General features: G+C 37.6%; 1 protein-coding gene across 2 annotated transcripts in view; it reads right to left on the reverse strand.

Annotated features, from left to right (window-relative positions):
- Window positions 1-2,211: 2,211 nt before the first annotated feature.
- LOC107602860 (contactin-2-like) overlaps window positions 2,212-26,304 on the reverse strand; it is a 44,083-nt gene continuing 19,990 nt past the window's right edge. Inside the window, exons 2-23 of one of the 2 annotated variants that reach the window (XM_016295575.1) lie at window positions 21,054-21,159; window positions 18,448-18,589; window positions 17,037-17,212; window positions 16,823-16,918; window positions 16,497-16,709; window positions 16,274-16,376; window positions 15,954-16,135; window positions 15,575-15,711; window positions 15,106-15,235; window positions 14,745-14,895; window positions 14,431-14,558; window positions 13,829-14,004; window positions 13,166-13,286; window positions 12,623-12,781; window positions 9,072-9,221; window positions 8,844-8,914; window positions 8,438-8,672; window positions 7,572-7,687; window positions 6,640-6,826; window positions 4,797-4,909; window positions 3,545-3,713; window positions 2,212-3,435 (exon numbers count right to left, since the gene is read on the reverse strand). In XM_016295575.1, coding sequence (XP_016151061.1) covers window positions 3,332-3,435; window positions 3,545-3,713; window positions 4,797-4,909; window positions 6,640-6,826; window positions 7,572-7,687; window positions 8,438-8,672; window positions 8,844-8,914; window positions 9,072-9,221; window positions 12,623-12,781; window positions 13,166-13,286; window positions 13,829-14,004; window positions 14,431-14,558; window positions 14,745-14,895; window positions 15,106-15,235; window positions 15,575-15,711; window positions 15,954-16,135; window positions 16,274-16,376; window positions 16,497-16,709; window positions 16,823-16,918; window positions 17,037-17,212; window positions 18,448-18,589; window positions 21,054-21,111 — 3,117 coding nt within the window. In that variant the 5' untranslated portion in view covers window positions 21,112-21,159 and the 3' untranslated portion in view covers window positions 2,212-3,331. Of the gene's footprint in view, window positions 3,436-3,544; window positions 3,714-4,796; window positions 4,910-6,639; window positions 6,827-7,571; window positions 7,688-8,437; window positions 8,673-8,843; window positions 8,915-9,071; window positions 9,222-12,622; window positions 12,782-13,165; window positions 13,287-13,828; window positions 14,005-14,430; window positions 14,559-14,744; window positions 14,896-15,105; window positions 15,236-15,574; window positions 15,712-15,953; window positions 16,136-16,273; window positions 16,377-16,496; window positions 16,710-16,822; window positions 16,919-17,036; window positions 17,213-18,447; window positions 18,617-21,053; window positions 21,160-26,304 lie in introns of both variants that reach the window. The other variant, XM_016295500.1, reaches the window with a different exon arrangement.

Raw genomic sequence — 26,304 nt, forward strand, 5'->3', positions numbered from 1 at the left:
GATCACAAATGCAGACATGGTTTTATGTTTACGTGGCGCGATGCAACGCAAGTCGTAAAAAGACAGTATAAGTCATTATAATCCAAAATTATGTCCCCACTGGATGCAACGAATGCCTCGTTTATAATGGGTTTTAATGTTTTTTAATCATTGCTCCGGCCTGACACGGTATCAACAGTATGTGAGGGTCGTAACATTTCCGTCTCACGCTTGAGGTATTCGGGCCAATCATAACGCACTGGATAGCTGGCCAATCAGAGCACACCTCGCTTTTTCAGAACGATGAGCTTTGTAAAAATTGACGCGTTTCAGAAAGGCGGGGCATAGAGGAGCAACAATAATGTACAGTATGTGGAAAATAATGTGTTTTTTGAACCTTAAACCGCATAAACACATTTCATTACGCCAAACTCACAAAATACTGTTCTTTTTAGCAATACCATATGACCCCTTTAAAGTCCAATTTTGAGGGTGAGGGAAAAAGACTGATATGATCTCAGAATTGCCAGTTTATATCTCACAATTATTACTTTTTAACTCGCAATTGCGAGTTTACATCACGCAATTCTGAGAAAAAAAGCCAGAATTGCGAGATAAAAAGTCGCAATTACCTTTTTTATTTTTTTATTCATAGGTTCCTGACATTAAATATCCGATTCTGGAATCGGAATCGATTTTCGATTCCAAACCCTAGTTATGACATTATGAGCTTATAGTCAGAATTCTTATCATAAAAGGTAATCCCTCAATTACACTACAATTACATAAAAATATTCACGTCAGCAGTTTTGTTTCTTATAATAAAACAATATTTTCTAATATTAGAAATAAATGCAAACCCGTGATATGCTTACCCAGCATGATAGTTAGGAATCTGTGCATGTCAATATAAATATACATGGAGGTTTTTATTAATATTTCATGGCATTGCACTAGAAGATGTATGATTAATATGACCTTATATATTCCATATGCATTTGGAAGGTGCATTTAGCCAGTTGTGTACATCTGTATGTATGTGTGCATTATGCTAATCACTAAAAACTGAACATAGTTTCAAATACAGTCAAAATGTGTGTTTTTTTTTTATTGAAGAATATTTACACGTGCTGCATTATTCACATTCAGTCCACAGTGGACAGGCTCAACCCTTACAACAACTGGGGTACATGGTAGTTCGAAGAGACAACTTTACATCACAACCTGAGTGCCCTTTAGAGTGAAACTACTAGTGTGCCATTCGACTCCTGCAAGCGTACATACAGCCACTTCGGAAAGCTGTTAGTGGCTATCAGTGTTGAGTTGTGACTGACCAAGCTTTGATTCAACACAAGATGGCAAACTACACAATGTGAAACAGCTGAACAATTTCAGAATTAAATAAATGGTTAGAGAAAAGAAAGTTGTGGAATTATATATAGTGCACTCAAAATGTAATTAAAATGACTTGAAAGAGAAGTACAAAACAGATGCAAGGACAAGAGGACACTAGTTTTGGTTTTGTAGTCCTAATATGACTGTTGAGTGCTTCTACATTTAGAAAGTGTAACATTTACTCGACTGCTACCAGGGTTTGGGACTAGAACCACTAAAGAGCTACTGATGATGCTGTTATGTGTTTTTGGCTAAAACTGTTTTAAATGCCACTGAGTGATCATGATTTGTAATTTACAGTTAAAACCCCATGGACAAAATATGAAATTACTGGATATAATTTTCAACAAGTTGTTAGAGAAGATGTAACAAACAAAATTAAGGAGCTCAAACAATCACTCCTCACACGAAGACATTCGCTATATTTACAGTAAGAACTTGATAAGAACAGTGGGTTAAATAGAAAATTAAACATTAAATACAAACATTAAATAGAAAAAAATAAATAATTCTAAGGAAATCATCCCATCGAACAGGCACAAATGAAAAGCAATGGAAGGGAAGAGAAAATTTTGATCTGAAGGTATGAGTGTCAGACTGAAAATCAATGCAAAATGATTTTATAGTCGAATACTGTCAGATTTCACCTGCTACACTGAAAGCGCAATTTCAGTTTGCACTTCATTAGTCGATGCCATAGATTTGAGAAACAACACGTAAAAAGCACAGCAGAGGATCTTTGAAATGTTTAATTTTGTCCTCATAAATGAAATACTAAAATAAAAAATAAATAAAAAGGATAACAAAAAAATATATATTTTTTAAATCTATAATTGTTTTTAAACAACAAATGGCAGGTTTAGGCTGAGCTGGATTTTGTCCCGGACAAGTGTCCTGGGACCTGCTAGGGCCCTCCAAACAGGCAGCGGGATGCGAGAGCCCCAGAACCCTCACTAAAACCCTCACAACCTAATGTTAGCCACCCAAAAAACGTCTCCTAATTATTTCAGCCAAATGGCCCTTGTGACAAAGTATGACAAGGTGTACACCATTAGGGACAGTTTCCAAAGATTGGGCCATGATTCAGTCCTTGGAAGGAAACAATACCTTATAATAAATGATGATATTATAGGATAATAATTAACTTATTTGTCCATGAATGTTATCTTCAGTATTGTTCAATGTCCAGTGTCTCGCACTTGTAGTGTGCCAAGAAAGAACGTAACAACCCATGAGGAATTCATGAGGAAAAAAAACACAAAGCAATAATAATGAGTAAGATAATAGAGTGATAACTTTGGCAAGCCAAGCCCACTTTAACAACCACACAAGAATCAGCTTCTGTTGTACCGCTGCTTTCGTGAGACCTTTCATCTTTAAAAACTAGAACACTGAGGGAGGCAGAATGCTACAGTCATTCAACAAAGATACAAAACACAGTTAATAAAAATCATGATCTGCTCTTGCTTCTAATTACATTATCACAAAAAAACTAAAAGATTAAATAAAAAAGGTAAACATTCATTTGGATCATTTTGCAGTCCACATGCTGCCATGAAGTAGCATCAAAGTATTAAAAAAAGTTTTGTTTTATCCATTATGGAAATGTGTATTTACACCAATGAGGAAATCAACAAGTCAGAGCTGTTGTTGAATTTGAGAAACTACAGCCAAATGCTGACACGACCACCGCTCAAGTTTCCGTAAGGCAAGCGTCTAAAATTATAACAATCAAAAAAGTCTCCCACAACGACTCTCTTTGACAAGTCATCCTTGTAAAAAAAGCCTTTTTATACAAAAGAATCTTCCACTCCTCACATTTCCAAAACTTCACACCCCACACATCCATTCCAATGTCCCTCATCAAAAACCCCCACCACCCACAGCCCTGCCCATTCTGAGGAAAACCTGTCCAGTTCTCTGATATTAATATGAAATGCCTCATCATTGGCTAGCATCACAGTCCCGACGAGCCAATGAGAACGAGCGCAGTGAACGCCAGAACAGATGTGCAGAGGGATCCAGAAGTGTCAGCACTGTTCTGGACCATCATTCCAGTGCCTGTGGATCAAACACACAGACTTTCAGAGACAACATTTAGCACTTAAACACTAGTTCTTGAGTTACTTTTCTAAAACCAGTACTCGTAGCTACTTTTAGTAGCACATACCTGAGTCTCGAGACACTATGGTCTCATGGGCTGCTCCATCTCCTCCATCTCCCCAAGAGCGGACTTCCAGAACCACATAGCCATTGTCCTTGGGTAACGGCAGAATGACAGAGTTCTTGCTTTTGTCCAATATCTTCAAGACAGACTGCCCTTCATGTTTGTAAAGGACCTACACAATTAATAGAGAACCAATTTGTTTTAAAAATTATGTTTTGAGAATGAAATTCTCCAGATAGCAGTATAGTATTTGAAGTCAAATTTATTTGTATAGCCCTTTTCACAATACACAGTTTCAAAGCAGCTTTACAGAAAATCATAATGTTAATGTTTATAATATCATAATATATTCATGGCTTACATTTGCATTACGCAGATTAGAGCTGTGCGAAAATATACTTTACATTTTGTGACGATACAAGCAATCAAGCAGTTGAAATTTGCTATACAGTACATTATCGCCCTACGGGAGTATACTGTATTTTTGTGGAAAAGTTGGATAGTCTTATATACATAACTTTACAGGTGATTACAGAAGTTACTTTGTCAAACTTTATCCTGGAAGGTTTCCCAAACTGAGGGAACTACAGCGGGTTTGAACATACTATAAAGATTCAAAAATATATCTTACAAAATAAAAAATTCAAATACGAAACAAATACAAATGAAAATACAATTATTATTATTATTCAGATATTATTATTATAAAATATTATTATTTTATAATATTATTTGTGTACCTACATTTGACCATTAACCAATTTCACACAGAACAGTGAACATACAAATGTGTTGTTATATTCTTTTGAAATTTTAACTTAAAAAATTAACTAAAACAAGTTGAGAAATCCCTAATGAAAGTTGGCAGACGTGTATTGAAAGCAACTGATTTGATCAGTTTCTGAGAATCAGTATATGTTATCTTGATAGCCATCTTGACAAAAGATGACCTTGATCCGATTGCAGATCAGATATGAGATATAAACAACTGGTTAAAAGGTTTATTCACTGTTAAGGTCGTTGGTCTGGTTTTCCATAAGCGACAACACATGTTCTCTTCTCACACGACATTAGGCCACTCATTTATTAAAGTCTTACCTCAGAGGTATGAAATTATATGATATCCTGCCTTTGACTAAAATGACTGAATCTGAGCAAATATTCTGGTGACGTACAGAAAGGAGATAGATGACCCAACACAAACACACATCTTAAGAGACAGCCGTAGTGTTGGGTGGCAGCGAGTGTCACTCACTTTGTAACCCAGAACAGCAGACTCATTGTCCATGGATTTAACATGATCCCACCTCACAGTAACCCAAGAACCATCAACCTTCCATGAGACGTTACCTGGAGGACGGTTGGGGGCTAGTAATGAAGATACAAGCAAATGTAAGTCCACAAAGTACACTGGCCTTCACACCATTCTCAATGACAAAGACAGGAACTGCGAATGTGCATGTAGGACTGTTGGTGGCATTGGAACTGTAATGGAAGTGACAGATTGTTCTAGTTATCATGTTCTAGTTATATTTAGTAGCAAGATCAAACTTATGTACATTACTGTTACAATATTATAAATGTTATAAGTAGGTACATAATCTATATCAGTGTTTCCCAACCGGGGTGACGTCTGTCGAGAGCAGGGGTGCAGTGTATAAAAATAATATTTTAATATTTTTAAATTGCTAAAATTTTCAACAAATTTTCATAATTATACATAGTCCATCACAACTAACATAGTTATATTTATATTAAACTGCACACTTTGTAAATAACATATCTGCACACTAATAAACATATCTGTACATTTATCTAAACAATACAAATTTTTCCTATACTTCTATTTCTGTATATAGTACATTATTAAATTTTTCTTTTTTTTATTATATTAGTGTTATATTACATCCCTACTGTGTTATTCCTATGTATGTCTGCACTATCATGTATGTCTGCACTATGTTTGTACTTTCTTCTACACTGGAAGCTCCTGTCGTCAAGTCAAATTCCTTGTGTGTGTAAATATACTTTGTAATAAAGCTCTTCTGATTCTGATTCTGATTCTGAAAAAAGCATCTATTATATAATATCCATTTATGATGTCGCCAATAATTAGAGATGCACCGAAATTCCGGCGGCCGAAAATTAGTTCACCGCTCAGGTTTCACTTTCACGTGGTGTGACACTCTGTGTATTATCCCGCTCTATGCGTGTGTGTGCTCCGCTCAGTCGCTCCACTCGTATACCGTTCATGTGAATCGGAACAGCAAAGTCCACTCAAAAATTGAGCCGACAGGAAACATCGATGTAGTACAGAATTGTTTCTGTCTGCAGTAGTCCTACTGTGTTGTAACAGGGTGTGATATATGGGCAATTCTGGTAACGCTGCCCTCTCATTCATTGATCTGCTAACCGCTATGTTATGCTCGCGTGTTCTGATAATAATAGCTTTCTAGGACTAAACATTATTTGGATAATTGGTAAAAAAAAAAAACATATATTTTTTTATATCTTAACCCTACTGTTAGACCTGCCTAAACAGTAGACGCAACAACATCTTTTATCTCTTTTATCTCTCAACTCTTCCACCCTTAGGCTACCAACTTACACAAGTTGGACTTAAATCAGCCTTTGTTGTTTCTTGGAGCAACATTCTTATCAACCAAACACTGCCCTCTGATTCAAAGAGTACCCAGCTGGCATTTCAACGTTTTTTTTTATAGAATCAATGTCATGGATCAAGGTTCAATTTTAAATTTTGCAAATTGAATCAACGTTGATATCACTACATTGTTTCACCATCTTTTTTATACAGATTTTCAAAAGTTCAGCATTCATTTCTAAGTTTTTTGTTAACCTTTTTACATTAAACATTCTTTGAACATTGTTTAAAAAATTTTTTTCAACATTAAAACCACTAACATTCTTTCAATCACCTTTTAACAGTAAAGTTTGATCATGTGCCGGCTAGGTAGTTTGGAGTAGGAGTTTGGGTGAGGACTGGTAGGAAAATTAATCTCCAGAAGCACGTTTTACTCATGTAAATCACATTTTAGCTAGGCTACCAGTACTCCCTGAGCCCGGAATTGAGGCCTTACGAGGTTTCTTGGTGATGACAGTGGTTCTTGGGGAGGGTGGGCCAGTGCCTGCACTGTTGTAGGCCAATACGGTGACGTGATAGAGAGTGTTAGGCCTCAGACCCGTGACTCGTGCCGTGTTCTCCAGCCCTGCCGTTCTCACTCGGTCCGCAGCTGCCTCACGTTCATGTTGTCGCCAATAGCGAATCTGAACCAGAGCAAGAGGACAATCTCAAACCTGAGACATGTGAACGTGAACTCTGTATTGAGAAATTAAAATGGTTACACTTTATTTTAAGTTCCAATTCTTAATATTAACTAACTACTACGACTTTTGCCTCAATAAACTGCTAATTTGCTGCTTACTAATAGTTCATAAGGTAGTTGTTAAGTTTAGGTGTGGGATCGGACTAAAGGATCTAAAATACGGTCATGCAGAATAAGGCATTAATATGTGCTTTATAAGTGCTAATTAACAGCCAATATGCTAGTATAATAAGCAACTAGTTAATAGTGGTCCCTAAACTAAAGTGTTACCATTAAAATAAAAATGGGTAAACAAATAATGGAATCTTATTTCGCTTCTGAAAGACACAAAATTATGAATTGTTTTAGCATATTCAATTAAATACAATCTGCAAAAAACACCCTTTGACACCAGTGAATTTCAAAGCATGGTTTTATCTAAAAGGAGGCGTCTTATCTAAATAATGTGTTTCATGTTCTTTGATCTGATCTAGACGTGCTGTTCATAGAAATGAACTAATGAGATAACAGCGCCTCTATTAGTTCATCACCCAGCAGGGCAAAGTTCACATATCCTCAGTGGCCAACAATGACCCACAATGATCAACAAAACAACCATCAACTCTGTCATGCCATTCACATTTATCAATTCACATAACAAATACAAAAAGAGACGTAACAGATATTAAAAGAAGAATGGGCCTGACCTCGTAACCCCGAAGTACTCCATTAATGTTCAAATGTTGAATGGGGTCCCAGGACACCTGAATCTCAAATGCTGTCAAAGCAGTGGCATTAATCTTTCTTGGGGATAGGGTAGGTTCTAAGGAAGACCGGAAAACATAAAGATCACTGTCAGTTACGATGAACGAGACATTAAAGAGGTAATATCATACATTTGTTTATCATTTCATCTTTTTATTTAATTTTAGATGGCTGGTAACATTTTCATGTCAAATAAAAAGTCATAATTTAATTCTCCCTCTGACTCTTTGAATTCTGTACACCCTCTACACATGCATCAATTGCTGCGATTACACGAGTTGCACATTTGATGTCGGTTATAATACAGTTTGCTCCAACTCTGACTAGTCTGCAGCGCTGAAATGTACTGCACTGTTAAAACAAGACCATGTTAAAATAAACTTGGGATCCTTGTAAAGAATACTGTATACAGAGCAGTTTGGTTTATTTTCTCATTTTACTGTTATTAGTGGCTTTTGTGTTGCTACTTCTAGTAGCTGATTATAAAATAGGGATCTTTGATATGTAAATGTGGGTGGTTGTGTGTTAATATAATCATCTGTATGACACTGCAGAACTTCGGGGCGAAACATTATTGCAGCTTTATTTCAATATTGTTTTTTGGGACGAAATTTTGACTTCTGAAACTTACAATAAGCTTCCATAGAACAACAAACTCACATTGTATAAGAAGCTGTCTTTTCTCAAATGATAGAGGAAAATGAGTTTCTTTCCAATGAGGAGTTTCTCCACTGTCTGCCCTCTAGTGGTTAAGCAATGTCTAATCAGAACATAATAGAAAATTATAATCTTTCATAATGTTTCTCACCCTCTTCTGCAGAATGCACTACAGCAATCTGGCTGAAGGGACCTTCTCCTTTCTTGTTGTAGGCCTTGATTCTGACCTCAAAAGGGCAGTAGGCTGACAGACTCTCATTGCTGTAGACATATCGTGATGACTCCACGTGTGGCACCCTCACCACCGTCCATGTTGGCATCCCTTGCCTTCTGAATGCCAGGATATAACCAAAGCCATCTCCATTCTGATACTCCCTGGCCATGGGCTGCAATTCATACCAGGAGAAATAGTTTTTCGTCTCATTATGTAACAGAAAGTGAGGGTTGAGTAATAAAGACACATTGATCGACCATCTGTTAGAAACTCTATATACTGATTAAAAGGAATAAGGCAAATCTAATATGCAATTAGATCAATAGAGGTCCATGGCACTTACAGTCCATGTAATGATAAGTTCATTACGGTTTCCACCACCTCCACCAAGTCCGCTGGGAGCCACACTGGGTGCTATAAGGCAAAAAAATAACACACATATAGAGGGGGGAAAAAACTACTATCAACCAAACCTATTTCTATGTGGAACCACACTTATATTTTATGGCAATTAGTTTTTTCATTTGGTTTTATTATTCTTCAACACTAACAACTCTGTAATGGTTCTGACCTGCTTGCTTGGTTCGGACAGACTGGGAGGGCATGCTTGGTTCTCCACTACCCAAAATGTTACTGGCAATGACCTGGAATTCATAATCCATCCAGGGTCGAAGATCTATCACACGTGCAGACTCAGCATTTCCTTCTATGTTCGCAGGGTCTGAAGGAACCCATGAGAGGTACATATTCGATCATTGAGAATAACAATGTATGATGTTCTAATACAGCAGTTCCAAAACTGATTTTGATCTGTGTGCAAACATGCAGGCCCATCCACCTCACTAAAAAAGATAGGAAGTAATAATATTTTTTTATTTATAACAGAAATTTTAATGTTTTGTAATATACAGTCAGGGCTTAACACTAACACCCGACAACCTGCCAAATGCGGGTGGACTTTATCAGTGGCGGGTAACACGGTCACTGCCACTAGCCACTTTAGTGGGATGAATTTTATATACAGTAACAGAGCTCGCCATTAATGCTTGTCTGGGACAAGTGGATTTTTTGATGGGGCAAGTGAAAGGGAATTTTACTTGCCCGACCGGACAATTAACCTGATTAAAACAGGGTAGCACCGAAATTTCGGTGAGAATGATTATGATTTTATTACATTTTGTGTAAATGGCAATTTATAATGGATAATGCACTGACAGTAACAAAGTTGCGTTAGTTGAGGCTCACGCAGAATCTGTGAAAGAATCTCGTGGAGAAATCGAAACAAATGAACACAACTGCACACAGAAGAAACATTTACTGAGGTAAAAATGTAGTTTTTATATTTATAACATATAGACTAGTTAAGCAATAGAGAGTGCAGTTTTCCCTGAAAACCAGTACGATTGCAAATTTGACATTGATTTATACAAGAATTCAAACGAGTAGTTAATATTCAATGACTTACATTTTAGTACAGTATTGTCAATGTTGACTCTTATTGCTCGATTTGGTTAATGAAAATATTTCTAAATAAAGATCACAGGCACAACACACAAGTGTTTTGTTACTGAATGATTCTGCGTTTTTGAATTGATCATTTGAGGCAATGATTCAGTGGTCCATTAATAAAGACAGGCACTTGTTTCATTCTTGGATGAATCAGCCGTTTGAACGAATCATTTGAATGAATGCCTCATTTTACTTTCATATTTAAAAGTAGCTTATCTTTGAACATTTCATATTTGTATGTATGTACAGTGGGTACGGAAAGTATTCAGACCCCCTTAAATTTTTCACTCTTTGTTATATTGCCGCCATTTGCTAAAATCATTTAAGTTAATTTTTTTTCCTCATTAATGTACAAGCGAAAGTAGTCATACCACTTCATTTTTTCCCCACATTTTATTATGTTGCTGCCTTGGGATAAACTTCTTTAAATTACTTTTTTCCACACCAATCTACACTCCATACACCATACTGACAAAGCAAAAACAGAATTGTCACAACTTCATAAATTTATTAAAAATAAAAAACTGAAATAAGTACATTGCATAAGTATTCATAATTACTTATTACCAGAGGCGGACAGTAACTAAGTACATTTACTTGAGTATTGTACTTAAGTACACTTTTTGAGTATCTGTACTTTACTTGAGTATTATTTTTTCTGGAAACTTATGACTTTAACTTCACTACATTTGAAAGACAAATATTGTACTTTTCACTCCACCGCCTCTGCTTATTACTAATAACTAAATATTTAGCTGAAGCACCTTTACAGTCTCAAGTCTTTTTTGTTTGATGCGACAAGCTTTGCTCTTCAGCATTTGGCAATTATCTGATTGGGTTCAATCCCAGGCTGTGGCTGGGCCACTCAAGGACATTTACAGAGTTGTCTATAAGCCACTCTTAATGTGTGCTTAGGGTCACTGTCCTGTTGGAAGATGAACCTTCTGCCCAGTCTGAGGTTCTGAATGCTCTGGACTGGGTTTTCATTAAGGCTATCTCTATATTTTGCTGCACTGAGCATTCCTTCTACTCTGACGAGTCCCTCAGTCACTGCCACTGAAAACCAGCACACTTTACTTTTGGGATGGTACTGTGCAGGTGATGAGCAGAGCTTGTTTCCTTCAAACATGATACTTAGAATTGAGGTTCATCAGACCAGATAATCTTGTTTCTCAGAGTCTGAGGATCCTTTAGGTGCTTTTTGTAAATTCCAAGTGTGTTTTCATGTGTCTTAACTGAAGAGAGGATTGAGTTTGGCCACACCGCCATAAAGACTGGATTGGCGAAGTGTTGGAGTGATGTTTGTCCTTCTGTAGATTTCTCTTTTCTCCACATATGATCATGGAGCTAAACTAGAGCGACTATCAGATTCTTGGTCACCACACTAACCAAAGCCCTTCTCCATCAGTTGCTCAGTTTGGCCAGGAGGCCAGCTCTTGGAAGAGTCCTGGTTGTTTCAAACTTCTTCCATTAAGGGTAACAGAGACTACATGCTTCTTTGACCCTTCAATGAAGCAGAATTTTTTTCTGAACTCTTCAACAGATGTGTTGCTTGACGCAAACCTGTTTCTGAGCTCTACAGGCAGTTCTTTTGACCTCAGTGCTTGGTTTTTGCTCTGATATGCATTATCAGCTGTTAGACCTTTTATTAAGACGTGTGTGCCATCCCAAATCATACCCATTCAATTGAATTTGCCACAGGTTAACTTCACTGGAAGTGTAGTAACATCTACAAGCAAAATGAATGCTCCTGAGCTAAATTTCAAATGTCCCAGATAAGGGTATGAATACTTATGCAATGGAATAATTAGTTTTTTATTTTTAATAAATTTGCAAAGATGTTAAAAACCTGTTTTTTTTGCTTTACCCTTTATGGTGTATGGAGTGTAGACTGTTGTGGAAAAAAACTAATTTAAAACACCAAACTCATTATTTATGCTGTTGTAATTTTGTAGTGTAAATAGTTGTCTTTTCTGCAGTGGAATGATCCGTTTTTTTGTTATTACTGATTTCATTTGCTTGGTAACAGCCTTATAGTGTCTTATTATATTAAGTGAAATTGTTAATAAAATGTAACAATTTTATATGAAAGATGACGCATGCATTTAATAAAGTTAGGGGAAAATGCCCTTTATATAGGCAAAAAATTAACTGGAAATCAATTTAAACAATTTTTTTACATTATGAATTCTTAAAACATTATTCAATTAAAAATTACATATTATACATTAAAAATGACATTTATTATAATATATAATAAATAATCAAAAATATTCCACTAATATAAAAAAGCTTATGCTTAGAATGCAAGATTGCAAAGTTGATTAACAATGTGGGAGGAGTGATTTAAATGTTTCATTTGCAATGTTTAATTTAAGATGCTTCATTAGCTTGATGCAAACGGGGGACTGTGAACAAATTCAGGGTTATTAACACAAAAAAGTTCTAAAACATTAGAGAAACCCTGCTATAATAAATAAAATGTATATATTCATTATTTGTAACACTTTTCATTATAAGCATATTCGTAATAATAATGATGCAAAAAAATTTTATTCTAGCATTATGCAGGAAGTTGTGTTTGTATGACACCAAAATGACACATAACCTCACCTGTCCTCATCCTCTTCCAGTCGTGAGTCTGTGAGGATCGGCCCAGGATGACATACTTGCCAATGGGACTGTGGTTGTCATATCCACGGCTCCATCTCAACTCAACCGATGTGTCATTGACACTAGTCACCACTAAACCTCCAGGAGGTCCTGGTGGGCCTGTAAAGAGAGAAACAATCAGCTTTATCAAAGAATCTACAAGAGGTTTTTTTTTTCACAAGTTCAAATTTTTTTTCCACATTCATATTCAAGTACACACAGCAAAAAACATTATTAAAGTGGTTTGGCTGGGCTGCTTTCTTTACAAAATCTGTATCAAACAGGCTTATGGGAACCAAACCCCAAGGATATAGATCTACTAAATTTAGATTTCATGACTCTACATTTCATTCATTCTCACAGGGCTGAGTTCTGAGAGTAGTCTAGTTAAAAACGATCAAGCTGAGGTAAAACACAAGAACAGGGCTGTGGAACAGCCAAAGGCTGCAGGCTGGTAATCTAATCTTTAATAAGGTCACTGCTCAGCCAGATGGAAGCCCTCACCCCTCACGACCAGTTTGGCCGAGGCCACCGTGCCGTCCACCACCGTCTGGGCCGTGCAGGTGTATGTGCCAGCGTGACTGAGCTGTCCGTTCACTATCACCAGGTCACCAATCGTCTCTTTCTATATAAAGTGACAATGAAAAGAAAAGTAAACTTTATTAAAAAGGAGTATAAGCCCACTTCAACTTCATAGGAGCATTATCATGTTTTTTATTACATGCTTAATCTGGCGAGGTTTCAAATTTGGGATTTTAAAATGGACTATATATAATATGTCTAAAATGGATTTACTTTGAAGTGAATCCTATTAAAGCTAATCTCAGAGTGTGTGAGGAGCCTGCTGCTACTGGAATACAAATTCAGATGGTTTTACTAATCTTGCTGATTTTAAATATTAAATATAAATTTTTTTAAGAAGGTGTAAGACGTATTTGGTTGCATGCTACAGTGTTGTGGGTGGTCGTCAGGTTGACAAGTTGTTTTTAGCATACTGCTATGCTGTTGCTATGGCACAGCAAAGTGTCAAATCTCTATGACCTTGGTGAGCATAAGAGACTTCTTTAATAAACATTTTTATAAATTTTACTGAATGATAATGTAAAATAACAGAGTTAATGTACTAAAGTTTGCCATTTTAAAAACCCTTTCACGTCAAGTGCTTACCCCCTCCATACGCCGATAGTGTCCATTTGGATCCTCTAGGTCCAACAGAACTCCACTGAGGGACCAGGTGAAGGTGAGATCCATTGTAGGGTCATGTGACGCATGGCACTGCAGACTGGCATTTTCACCCTGATTGATATCAGCATTAGAGGGTGCTAATGTGATTTTTGTGGCATCTGTTTGAGAGAACAAGGTGAAAAACATAACTTTATACACTGAAAGCTTTTGCGCCCACAATAAAATGCTGATGACTACTAAAATTAGCATTTTAGAGATTTACATGCAGATCAATAAGCCAAAAATGCACTCAGGCTTGAAATTGAGACATAACAGAAGATATGTGCACAATGAACATGCAGATAGAGAGTTGATAAAGGTGTTTACACGCAAAGCAAACTAGGCTAAAAAGGTGTGTCGAGAAAAGTCCAGATTTTGCTTAACCGTTAATGACATTTGTTTATGGGTTTTACGTGATCTTACACTTTCAAGCGTAATCTGTGTAAAACTGCATGTAAACACTCACACTGCTGTTAAAATATTTAGTGCTAAACAGATAACCTGAGACCTTTAAACTAGATCAACATAGAATTAGGTTTTGTTACCTCTGACAGACAGGTGTCCTGTGCTGTTGGCTTTGCCAAGGTAGTTTTCTGCAAAGCAGGTGTACTTTCCCTCATCAGAACGACTGATGTTATAGATCCACAGAACCCCATCTGGAGTGACTGTTATCCTGGAGAGAGTTCATCACATGGACTTTTTGAGATCACTGTAAGCATCTACAAAACAGGTAAACAGCTCGCCTGTACCTCACCAAACAGCTTTTAACAAACCCACAAGGCCATTTGTCTGTCAATAATAAAATACATTGAGTTTAAAGCATTTAGGAGATCTTTGAAACACTTAATTACTGGATTACCTGGTACTATTGGTCAGTAGCTCTGTGCCACGGCTCCAGAAGAGAGTTGGTTTAGGAGCTGCCCGAGGTTTACACTCCATTTTCACCTGTCCGCCACGGGCAGCAGGAACCAGCTTCCACACTGGATTTAACCTAAAGTCTGGGGCCTGGACTGAAATAGGGCGACAGGATGGGGCAGGAAGTGAGACAGGAAACCACACAGAGGATTTAAAAACAGATCATACTATAACTGGGGTTCAGGCATGACTGGATGGGCAGACGGGGATTTGAAGTGCGTTAAGGTAGAGAACAAGAGAATCATGTCAATGTTTATGCAGTGATATTCTGATTTATTTTCATGTTCAGATTCAGTTGTGCTCACCTTGAACTCTGAGCTCAGCGTTTGAGTAAATGGTGCCGTGTTTGTTTTCGGCCACACACTGATACATCCCCGAATCCTCCAGGGCGAGGTTACTGATCCTCAGTCGGCCGTTATTCACTTCCACACGGTCCTGCACACAGGTAAGTGTCAGACTGTGTAAGAGACATAATCCACATGCACATTAACACCAGCAGAGGGCTACACAACATTTCTCTTGTCAATCTACCTCTAGCTGAAAAAAATAATGAGCAGGTTATTCACTGTCACATCTCACTGCCTCTAAGACATGAAGAGTTTTCTAAATTGAGTAAGCATATATCAGTCTGAGTCTTGACAGCTAGAGGTCCTGTTCATTTCTGATAACACACACATTGTCAGTTGACAATCCAGCTATAGTTGTGTGTGTGTGTGTGTGTGTGCACGCGCGTGTGTGTGTGTGTGTGTGTGTGTGTGCGCGCATATGGCTGACCTGTGTGATGAGGGGCTGTCCGTTACGGAGCCAGTGAATGGTGGGTCTTGGTTTGCCCGCAGCAGCACAGCTCCACTGCAGCTCCGAACTAATTTCCACCTCAGAGTCACTCATGACCTGAAGCCACTCAGGCTGGGCTGGGGAGTGAGAAGACACAAACCAGCAGATTTTTCTTTTTCAGTTAAAAATTTCTAATACTCATATAAATATTCTTATTATATTGCATATTTTATTTTATTTCAGCTTTATTCTAATGAACAATTTAAAATTAATTTTAGTTAATAATAACACAAAGTTTTGTGTCACATCAAACTTCAACCAAAGGTAACAACAGGAAAATCTGGTAGAAAATATCATTCTAGTGCTGTCGCTTTCCTACCTTGCACAGAGATGCGTCCCTGATGTGTCTCACGGCCCTCTGAGTTGTAAACCTCACACTCATAGATGCCCTCGTCATCAAAATTCAGCTCAGGAATAATCAGGATGGGTCCCTCTGCACTTGCTCCGACCTTAGGTGGTAAAATCCCATCCACCTTCCTCCAGCGGATTTTAGGAATGGGACTTAGGGAGGAAAGTAAAGAGCGAGCAAGAGGATGTTAGAATTTTTTTTCCATTTTTATAGCTGACTGAGTTATGGATTATGTTGAACCGATGTAGCAGTGATATCTGAAGGGAAGTGGGGAGCTAAGGGGGACTTACGTGCCATAGGCAAAGCATTCCAGCTGTGCAGTTTGTCCTGATAATGCGTACGTCTCAGCGGAAAAACGCACTCTGATATTTGGAGTGGCTTTCCTTGGGTTTGCTGTGGAACCAAAGGGCGCAAGAACAAAATATAAGATGTATTGTTTTTATATATAAAATATTATTTTGATAGCAGTATGTACTTGAGCTTGTTTCTTGATTTTGAGGGAAACTAACAAACCATCAGGGTAAACAGTAAGCTGGACAGCTTTGCTGAAGATGCTCTTGGTGCTGATGTCCATGTTGATGGTAGTGAAGCAGAAATAGTTGCCCGTGTCATTGGCTCTTGCGTTAGCAAGGTATAAGTTACCCGTCACCTGAGAAACAAACCATCTGCCGGCCTCTGGCTGGATGAAGTTGGGGAACTCATTGATGAACCAGCGGTAGGACAAAGCTTGATGGCAAAATGGATGCAAGGTATTAATATTTGAGGAAATAGATACAATGATCAGTATATGATAGAGTATAGAGTGAAATGTTTTGCTAACTGATAGTGTGTAAGCATACCTGGGTAATGAGCTGGTGGCTGGCAGGCAAGAAAGGTTCCCGTACCCTCATGGACTGTCTGAGGGCTTCTACTCTCAGGGGGGAAATCATGGAGGTCTAGAATGCACACAACATTAATCAGTAGCGGTAGAGTGTGATTTCAACTACTGTTGCTTTTATTCAGAAAGGCCTAATTTTCACACTTGGATAACAAAATCGTTTGGTTTGTACTCACAGCCAAATTTGAGGTTAGCCACTCTGCTAACAATGGTGCCACAGCGGTTGATGGCGAGACACTGGTACGACCCACCATCTCGTCCATTCTGAGGGTTATTGATCACAAGGTTTCCTGCGACCTGTGTGTAGTGCGAATCCTCAGCAAATACTATTTCAGTGCCATTCACACGCCACCTGTGAGAAATCACATACAAGATCTAACTTTAACAGATTCTAACTTCAAAAAAGTGCATAATTAATGATTAATTTAATTTAATTTAATTTAGATAAAAGTAGTCTACTTTTTATTGGGACAGCTTGCATTATGTATTTCAAATTATTTTCTTAAACAGCATTTTTGCCTAGTTTTCCTGTAAAAATATGTTTAACCTCCTTGAAATTAGATTTTTAAATGCTTATGAAGCAAAATTGTATACTGAAACATGTTTTCAGAGAATATACAGTATCTTAAAGTTTATTTTTCATACCACAATGACAAAGTGTTTTTCTAATCATAAATACAACAAATGTTAGTGAAGTTTATGCATATAACTAGAAGAAAAAACTTAATTAAAAGTCTTATTATCTTAAAGAATTGTATTATTGTTGAAAAGTTTGGGGTCAAGTAATATATTCAGCAAGGATGCATTAAATTTAGCCAAATTACAATAAAGACATTTATAATATTAAAAAAATTATATTTCAAATATGTGACCCTGCCTGTGAAAACCCAGCTAAAGTCATTTTTTGTGATTTACTGTTTTCTACATAAAATCATCCTTTATAAAGATGTAGAACATTCTGTGAAAATATAACCTTTATATCTTTAATATTTACTGAGTAAGGCCATGTCAAAGATTGAAATCATAGTGAAATTAATGGTTGAAATCAAACTTTGATGCTTGTTATCTCATAATTATGTATTTCACAGACAGGGTCACATATATGCTGTTCTTTACAACATTCAATTAATCAAAGAATCCTGAATTATTATCGTGGTTTCCTAAAAATATTAGGCAGCACTTTTCAATATTGATAAGAAATTAAAACAGAAACAGAAAAGTTATTTTAAATAACTATTTATTTAACTATTTACTATAATAATAAATATTTTAAATTGTAAGAATATTTCACAGTATTAATGATTTTACTGTATTTTTGACCAAATAAATGCAGCCTTGAATATACAGACTTCTTACCGACTTCTTATAAAAATCTTACTGACCTCAAAACATTTGAACTGTAGTGTATTTATGTTTCAGAAATGATCTTATCTTGTTTTTAGGATGTTTAAATCTTTTTAATCATTTATATTTTGTAAAAATATATTTTTTTTTACAATGTTTGTGTTAAAGGATAGGTCATACTTAGTAAACAAAGGTCCTGTATTGCTCGATAAGGTGTAAGTGCCAAAAATCTGATCTGAGTACCGGTAAATAGCAGCAGGGCTGGCGCGAGCCTGGCAGCTCAGGGTCACCTTGCCTTCTGGCATCCCCTCCGGGTAAATCAGACTAGACGGCTGCTCCTCAAACACAGGCCCACTGTCGTGACCTGACACACACACATCCCCACCTACAAAAATGTGCCCACCATTACGGTCTGTGAGAAACATTTCAACAAAGATTGTCACAAAATGCTTTTGAGTCAAAAAATGGTTCTTTATATATCAAATAAGAGTCTTAATGCATTAATTTTAACATGGTGAACCCCTGAATCACTCTTCAAAGGGTTTGAACCAACAGCCTTCTGGTTAGTTACCAGATGATTAACTACTAGACAACAGCACACTAAATGAAAGTCAAGGGTATGGTAAAGTGTCTGTGAGATTATCTAGCTGAAGTAGTCTTGTCATGCTCAGGTCTTTTGTACTGCCTCCTTTGACAGCTAGTGTATTGTGCCAAACAGACAGATACAGGGGGGTCGTTCGTGCCTAACAACTACAGCGTATTTGCACTCAGAGTGGGAGTGTACTCCATCCGGGGAAAGTCAGCAGGGGATACAAGCTGTCAGATATAATTGCATGCACTCAGATATTTTGACAGAACAGAGGGGAACAGGGGAGTTTGAATACCGTAAAGTCTCCAGGTAGCTGTGAACGCATATGATGCATTATGAGTTGGGTGAAGAATGAGTTTGGATTATATGGGACCGTGTGTGTATTTGTGTCAGTGTGTGCATCTGTAACTAGGATTTTGCTTTTATACATTCAAATAAATTAAGTGTTTCGAACGGATTTGAGACTGTGTATTAAAATGCAATTTGTGATGGATTAGAATATGGTAAAAAAAAAAAAAAAAAAAAAAAAAAAACGTATTAAATCAGCTTTATTTTGTCGTGTTTTCCAAATAAAAAAATATCTAAACATTCTTAAAACAAGACACACTAATTTTTGAGTAAATTGCAGATATAAATATTGTTTTCAGAGAATATACTGTACTGAATTAAGTTTAATTTTCTTCCCCATTGTTATGTAGTGATTAAACAAGTAAACAATTTCAAAGAAGAAAAATTAAGTGAATTCAAGATATATTATCTAAAAATAAGTTTTATTATCTTATGCATATTATCTTGTTTTCCAGTAAAAAAAAAATATATATATTTAAAACAATCTTTAAAAAAAGACAAAAATACTGATTAATAATTAATTTTTTCAGTCTCTAGGTATGTGCAGACTTTTTGTTTGATTTATGCATTTGTAATTTAGAATTCACTGGGGTTCTGAATGCACAGGCGTGTATATATATATGCATGTATGTGTGCAAATCAGTTCCTTCTCAATGCCTGTGATGATATATCCGAACCTGGACATTTTTTTCAGTACAATGAATATGAGAATTGTTTAGATTCTCAAACCATTTGTTCCTTTCTTTGTCCATGTTTTGCTGTTTACACATTACAGATTTTCGAAAGAAATTAATACTTTTATTCAGTTAGGATTCATTAAATTGAATAAAAGTTAGTAAAGGCATTTATAATGTTACAAAATATGATAAATTCTGTTGTTTTGAACTTTCTATTAACTCAAAGAATCCTGAAAAAAATGTAGTACAGTTTCCACAAAAACATTAAGCAGCACAATTGTTTTCAACATTAGTAATAATAAAAAAAAAAATTCTCAAGTGACACTAAAGACTGGAGTAATGGCTGCTGAAAATCCAGCTTTGCCATGACAGTAATAAATTACATTTGAAAATATATTAAAACAGAAAAGTTAAATTGTAATAATATTTCACAATATTGCTGTATTTGTGATCAAATAAATGAGCAAACAATGAGCAATGCAGGTCAAAGACATGGGCAGAAACTGTTCTCTGATTGGCTGGCTGCACCTGTCTGTCTGGAAACAAAGTCTGATTTAAAAGTAGGTACATTTGAAGAAGTGAGCAGATTTGCTGAAGAACAAATATCTGTGAAATAACTCAGTACTTATAATTTTTGTATAAACTTGAATTCTGATTACAAAGTAAACAAACATTTCTGCATCTTCATTGTTTTGTATGCAGGCAGTTGCAGACCAACATTAGAGGCATTATTTTGCTTGGTCACTTATATTTGTCCGATGGCGGCTCCTGGCCAGAATTCGCTGCAAAGTGGACCAGATTTCATGCCTGTGAGACTAGTACAACTTTGACTAGAGTACCATTTGCCAAGTTAATAGCTTTATGGACAAATGCACATTTTTATCAATGTTTAATGTGGCCTGGATTACTTTAGCCATCAAAAACACCTTTCAAGTAAATCAAATCCCTTCTGCCCACTGATCTAAGATAACACAATTAATAATTAATCTGAATTTGTGCCCCCCCCCCCCCAGACACATCCCAGAAATGATCAAAGTGACAACGTACATTTCAATGATGTTTCAACAAGAAAATGCTGGAGCAGAGGGAATACAGAAAAAAACAACAACAACGGGTGAGTGGTAACGAAGTTTCACTAATGGGGGAAGGGCTGAGCAAAACTTACTAAGTATATTTGCAAATGGGATCTTGAATAAGATGAGATGATGGGAGACATCAGATCACATCCTACTTACCCAATGCGTAGCTCAGAGCCAGAGAGCTGAGAGAAAGCAGACACAACAGAATCCTCATCCTCCTACTGCAACCACACCCAGACGAGAGACGGAGGCCTTTCAGCTCCTGATGAAAAACCAAAAACCAAATGACTCACAAAAAAAAAAAATTTTAAACGAGGACCATCCACCTTATTTTTAAATTAAGGTAATAGTTCACCCAAAAATGAAAATTCGGTCCCACTTTAATTTGGGGACCAGTTCTCACTATTAACTCAGTTCTTTCTATTTTGCCTTGGTAAACTCTTAATTTGCTGCTTATTAATAGTTAGTAAGATAGTTGTTAGGTTTAGGTATGGGGTAGGATTAATGGATCTAAAATATGGTCATGCAGTACAAGGCATTTATACATGCTTTTTAAGTACTAATAAACAGCCAATATGCTAGTAATATGTATGCTTCCAAATCTATATAACTTTCTGTCTTCTGTAAAGCACAAAATAATATATTTTGAAGAATGTTGGTGACCAAATAGTTTTGGTGGCCATTGACTTCCATTGTATTGAGAAAAAGAAAACACTGTGAAATTTTACAAAATATCTTCTTTTACCTTCCACAGAAGAAAGAAACTCATACAATTTTACACAGGTGAGTTAGGGCTGGACAATAATTCAATATCAATATGTATCGCGATATAATTTTTTTCAATAACGGTGATATGATTTTTAAACACATTTCCGATATTTCGATATACATTACCAGTGTTTCCCATACACTGATTTATTTGTGGCGTTTGACTTCGTTGAATAAACATGAGCACTGCACGTTTCAAAATCAAAACGCGTCGCGGGTGTTTTATATGAATGTATCTCTGAAGGGAGCCTACTGTCTTCAGAATAGTTTAGATGGCATTTTTATCTGATAAAGTAACGTTCATGAGCAGAGCTGCTTTGTTTACAGCCATTACTGGAGAAACTGTTAGTTCTACCGCTCACAGTGCCTCCTGCTGGCAGACAATCAGTTTGCATTTTCAATAATAAACCCATTTCCAGCAACATGCTTTTGTTGTTGTTCTATTTTTTTGTTTTCTGAAGCAACTCGGAGCATGTTTCATACTTGTTATCCAGGTTAATGCACGTTTTAATCTATAAGAATAATCAGCCTACACTGCCAGTCAAAGGTTTTTGAACTGCAAGATTTTTAATGTTTCTTAAAGAATTATCTTCTGCTCACCAAGCCTGCATTTATTTGATCCAAAATGCACCAAGAGCAGTAACATTTTGAAATATTTTTACTATTTAAAATAACTGCTTTCTATTTGAATATATTTTCAAACGTAATTTATTCATGTGATCAAAGCTGAATTTTCAGCATCATTGGTTGCAGAGAAAGCAGAGGGAGTGCTAACAGTCAATACTCGGGCGAGGGCTCCCTCTGCTGGCTTGGTGTTACAGAACCCCCCCTCCCTCTAGGAGCGACTCCTGGCGCTCTGTGTGGGCGTCCCCGTGGTCGTGGTGCTGGACGGTCGGGCCTGGCTCGATGAAATTCCTCTATGAGTGAGGGGTCCAGTATATCGGAAGCAGGTATCCATGATCTCTCCTCAGGTCCGTATCCCTCCCAGTCCACCAGGTATTGAAGCCATCCCCCTCTACGCCTCGAGTCCAGCAGCATGTTCACCTTATAAGCTGGCGATCCGTCAATGTCCAGCGGAGGCGGTGGCTCTTGGGACTCAGCGTTGGGGTCAGCATTCGGGTGGACCGGTTTGAGGAGTCAGACATGAAATGATGGAGAGCTGCGGTAGTTAGCAGGAAGCTCAAGCTGATATGTAACTTCATTTATCGGTCTTAAGATTTTGAATGGACCAACATACCTTGGGCTGAGCTTCCTGCTCGGCAGACGTAGCTTGATGTCCCTCGTAGAGAGCCAGACCCTCTGTCCCGGTTGGTAGGGAGGATGTGGGCGCCGTCTTCGGTTTGCCTGGAGTTCTTGAACTCGTACAGTGAGGGTAATAGCCTGACGTCAGACTCACATTGATGTCCAATTGTCGGCAGAAAGATTTCCACACCTGAGAAGTGAATTGAGTCCCTCGATCCGAGACGATGTCTTCGGGTAAGCCATAAATTCGAAACACCTGATGAAATAGAGCTTGAGCCGTTTCCATGGCAGTTGGCAGACCTTTGAGGGGAATGAGGCGGCAAGACTTAGAGAATCTGTCGATGATGACTAGAATTGTAGTGAAATCTTGGGATGGTGGGAGATCGGTAACAAAGTCGATTGACAGGTGAGACCATGGACGTTGCGGGATAGGTAGCGGCTGCAGAAGACCGGATGGCAGTTCCTTGGGGGTCTTAGATTGTGCGCAAACTTGGCAAGCTTTCACGTAATCAGTTACATCTCTGTTCATGGTTGGCCACCAGAAAGCGTTGTGGATTAACTTGAGGGTGCGTGAGATACCTGGATGACCCGAGTTGACAGAGGTATGAACCCATTGCATGACCCGTTGTCGTAGATCCTGGGGAACATATTGTTTGTTCAGGGGGCACAAAGCGGGCTGAGGATCTTGCTGTGTGGCTCTTTGGATCTCCTCCATGATGTTCCAGTTTACAGGAGCAATAATTACAGAGGAAGAATGGATTCCGGAGAATGATCTTGGAGAGGAGGATCATGACACCTGGAGAGGGGACCATTCTTAGTAGTCAGCCGAACAGGAATCAAAAATGTTTTTGAACTTAGAAGAGAGAATTGGTCAACACTCACCTGGCTGGTAGTAGTGGTGGATCCCCGGGCTTTGTGTGGGCACTCAACATTACGGTGGCCTGTTTCACCGCAGTAAAAACACAGATTATGTTGACAGCGTCGAGTCCTCTCTTCACCAGATAAATGTGTGTAGCTTATCTGCATGGGCTCTTGGTGGACGGTGGTTGTAGTGAGGAAGTTTGAGTGAGGCAGACGAGCAGATTTCCTCTTGGGAATGTTTCTCAGCAGGTTATCTATCTTGATAGCCATAGTGACAAACTCAGAAAAAGTTCAATCCTCACCCTTGCAGGCCAGTTCTGTCTGAAGCTCGAGGTTTAAACTCTGTTTGAAAACAGCCTTCAGAGAAACATCATTCCATCTACTTTTGAGCGGCAAGGGTTCTAAATTCTATGGTGAAATCTGCAGCGGTACGGTTGCCTTGAGATATGTGTAACAATTGTGTGGAAATATCCTTGCCCCCCTCGGGATATTCAAACACATCTCTGAGTAGTTGTAGGGAATATTCAAAGGATGAATGAAACTGTAAATCTGTCTCCCAAACCGCTGCAGCCCAATCGATCGCTCTACCAGATAATAGTGACATCAGAAAAGTGCATTTACTTGCTTCAGATTGAAACTGATCTCTCTGGCTTTCAACATAAATGCGGGCTTGATGGATAAAACCACGACATTGTCCTGCAGAGCCATCAAACTTGTCTGGGAACGCCAGTCTTACTGTTGGTGGTGTGGCTGAAGGAAGCGATCGAATATAATGGGTTAAATGATCGTTTGCTGCTTGCAGTTTGTTGAGCTGCTCTTGATAGTTCTTTAGCAGTGCTCTCTGATAAGCGAATGCCGCTTGGAGCTGTGAAACTTCAGCTGGATTCATAGTAGGCGAAGTATTCTGTAATGAGGGTGAGGTGGAAGCCGAGGAAGAATCCATATGCGGACGTTTATTGAAGCAGTCCTTTGGTGTTACATTTATTCCTAAAATATTATATAGTTTTATAGGAGTAGGTTTCATAGAGTTGGCAAATACATTTTTCATAAGTTTGTAGGTACAGACATCTGTTGTGGCCGTTCTTGGCCGTTTTTATGAGGCTTTTTTAATAGTGTTAATATCGATATTGGAATTATATCGTATCGACCAAAATTAAGAAATATATCGTGATATAAATTTTGGCCATATCGTCCAGCCCTAAGGTGAGTACATGAGGGTGAGTACATAGGTACATAGGTTCCTGGTTAATATATCAGGAATCTTCCTGTGGATATTCCTGTGTCTGTTTTACAACTAAAAAGAATCATAACAGCCCTACCCAACCAATGTGCAGAGGCAAGGCTGTGTGTTTTCAATTGGCAACAAATTATGAGTTATTCTGACTGTATTCCTCTGATAGTCTGAAAATCTAATCTACATCGTCATATTCACTGCTTCCTTGCCCTTATGTGTCACCTGCTGATGCACGGCTCGGATCCAGGTCTAATAAAATAGGGGCACGGGACTCAAATTGTCTTGTGGCTAAATTGACAAGAGAGAGCTGGGGAGCAGCTGTTTTGCACCGTTCGCCATCCTGTCCTCACATCTGATTTGAGTGTGTGGGATTGTTTCCTTCACTGTGCAGCATAACCTCCCCCCCCCCCAGTTCTGTAATTGGCAATTGCACATCTTTTTCCTGGCCCAAGTAACGACAATCACAGCAAGGGCTGCTACTCTGCAGTTCCTGGTATGACTGCAGGCAAAGCTGAGAACCACAGATGTGCTGTTTGTGATGAGCACTGCCCCTTGGAAGCATCACAGCAGTCGTTTGTAGAGGTTTAAAAAAGACAGAAAGGAGCTTTCATCAGATAATTTTATAATTTTTTTAATTACAACAAACAAGACTCTGATTTCCACCTCACTGAACTCAAATGCTTGTTTTATCAGCACTGCTTCAGTGTGTCACAGTCTTTTCAACTGCATTCTACTTAGCACGGTATAATGTGCTGGCTGCCAGAATGTAGCTGACAGGATTTTTCCTCACGCTGCAGTAGATGTACTGTATGTATAAATATGAGAGGGTTGTTTGTCAAGGAACACACAAATCATCAACGCTACAAATTTACAGTGAGTTCTGTTATTCTTTGATTTACCGTATACGGACTCAAATACATACATAGCTAATAACATTTCTTTGTAGTCTATCTACCATTCTCTATCATCAGGGATAGTCTGGGACCCAACAACAGTGCATGTCACAAAATTAAAACTTGTTAAATATATTGATTTTACCTATACTGTTTTAATTAAAATAAAAATATTTATAGTTATTTTTATTACTTATACATTATTTGTTTATTTTTCAATATTGCAAGAGCAACACTTTAAATAAATTGATTTTAACTATATTATTTCACATATATTTATACAGTACATTTAAAATAAACGTTTTTCTTAAATTGTTGTTTTCACATTGCAAAAGCAACCCTTTAATTAACAAAATTACACTACATTTTGATTGCACAAGATCTTTGTATTTCACAAGATCTTTTGTAT

This window comes from Sinocyclocheilus grahami, unplaced genomic scaffold (genome assembly GCF_001515645.1).
Source record: "Sinocyclocheilus grahami isolate Dianchi unplaced genomic scaffold, SAMN03320097.WGS_v1.1 scaffold2.1, whole genome shotgun sequence".
In the NCBI taxonomy this organism is placed as follows: domain Eukaryota; kingdom Metazoa; phylum Chordata; class Actinopteri; order Cypriniformes; family Cyprinidae; genus Sinocyclocheilus; species Sinocyclocheilus grahami.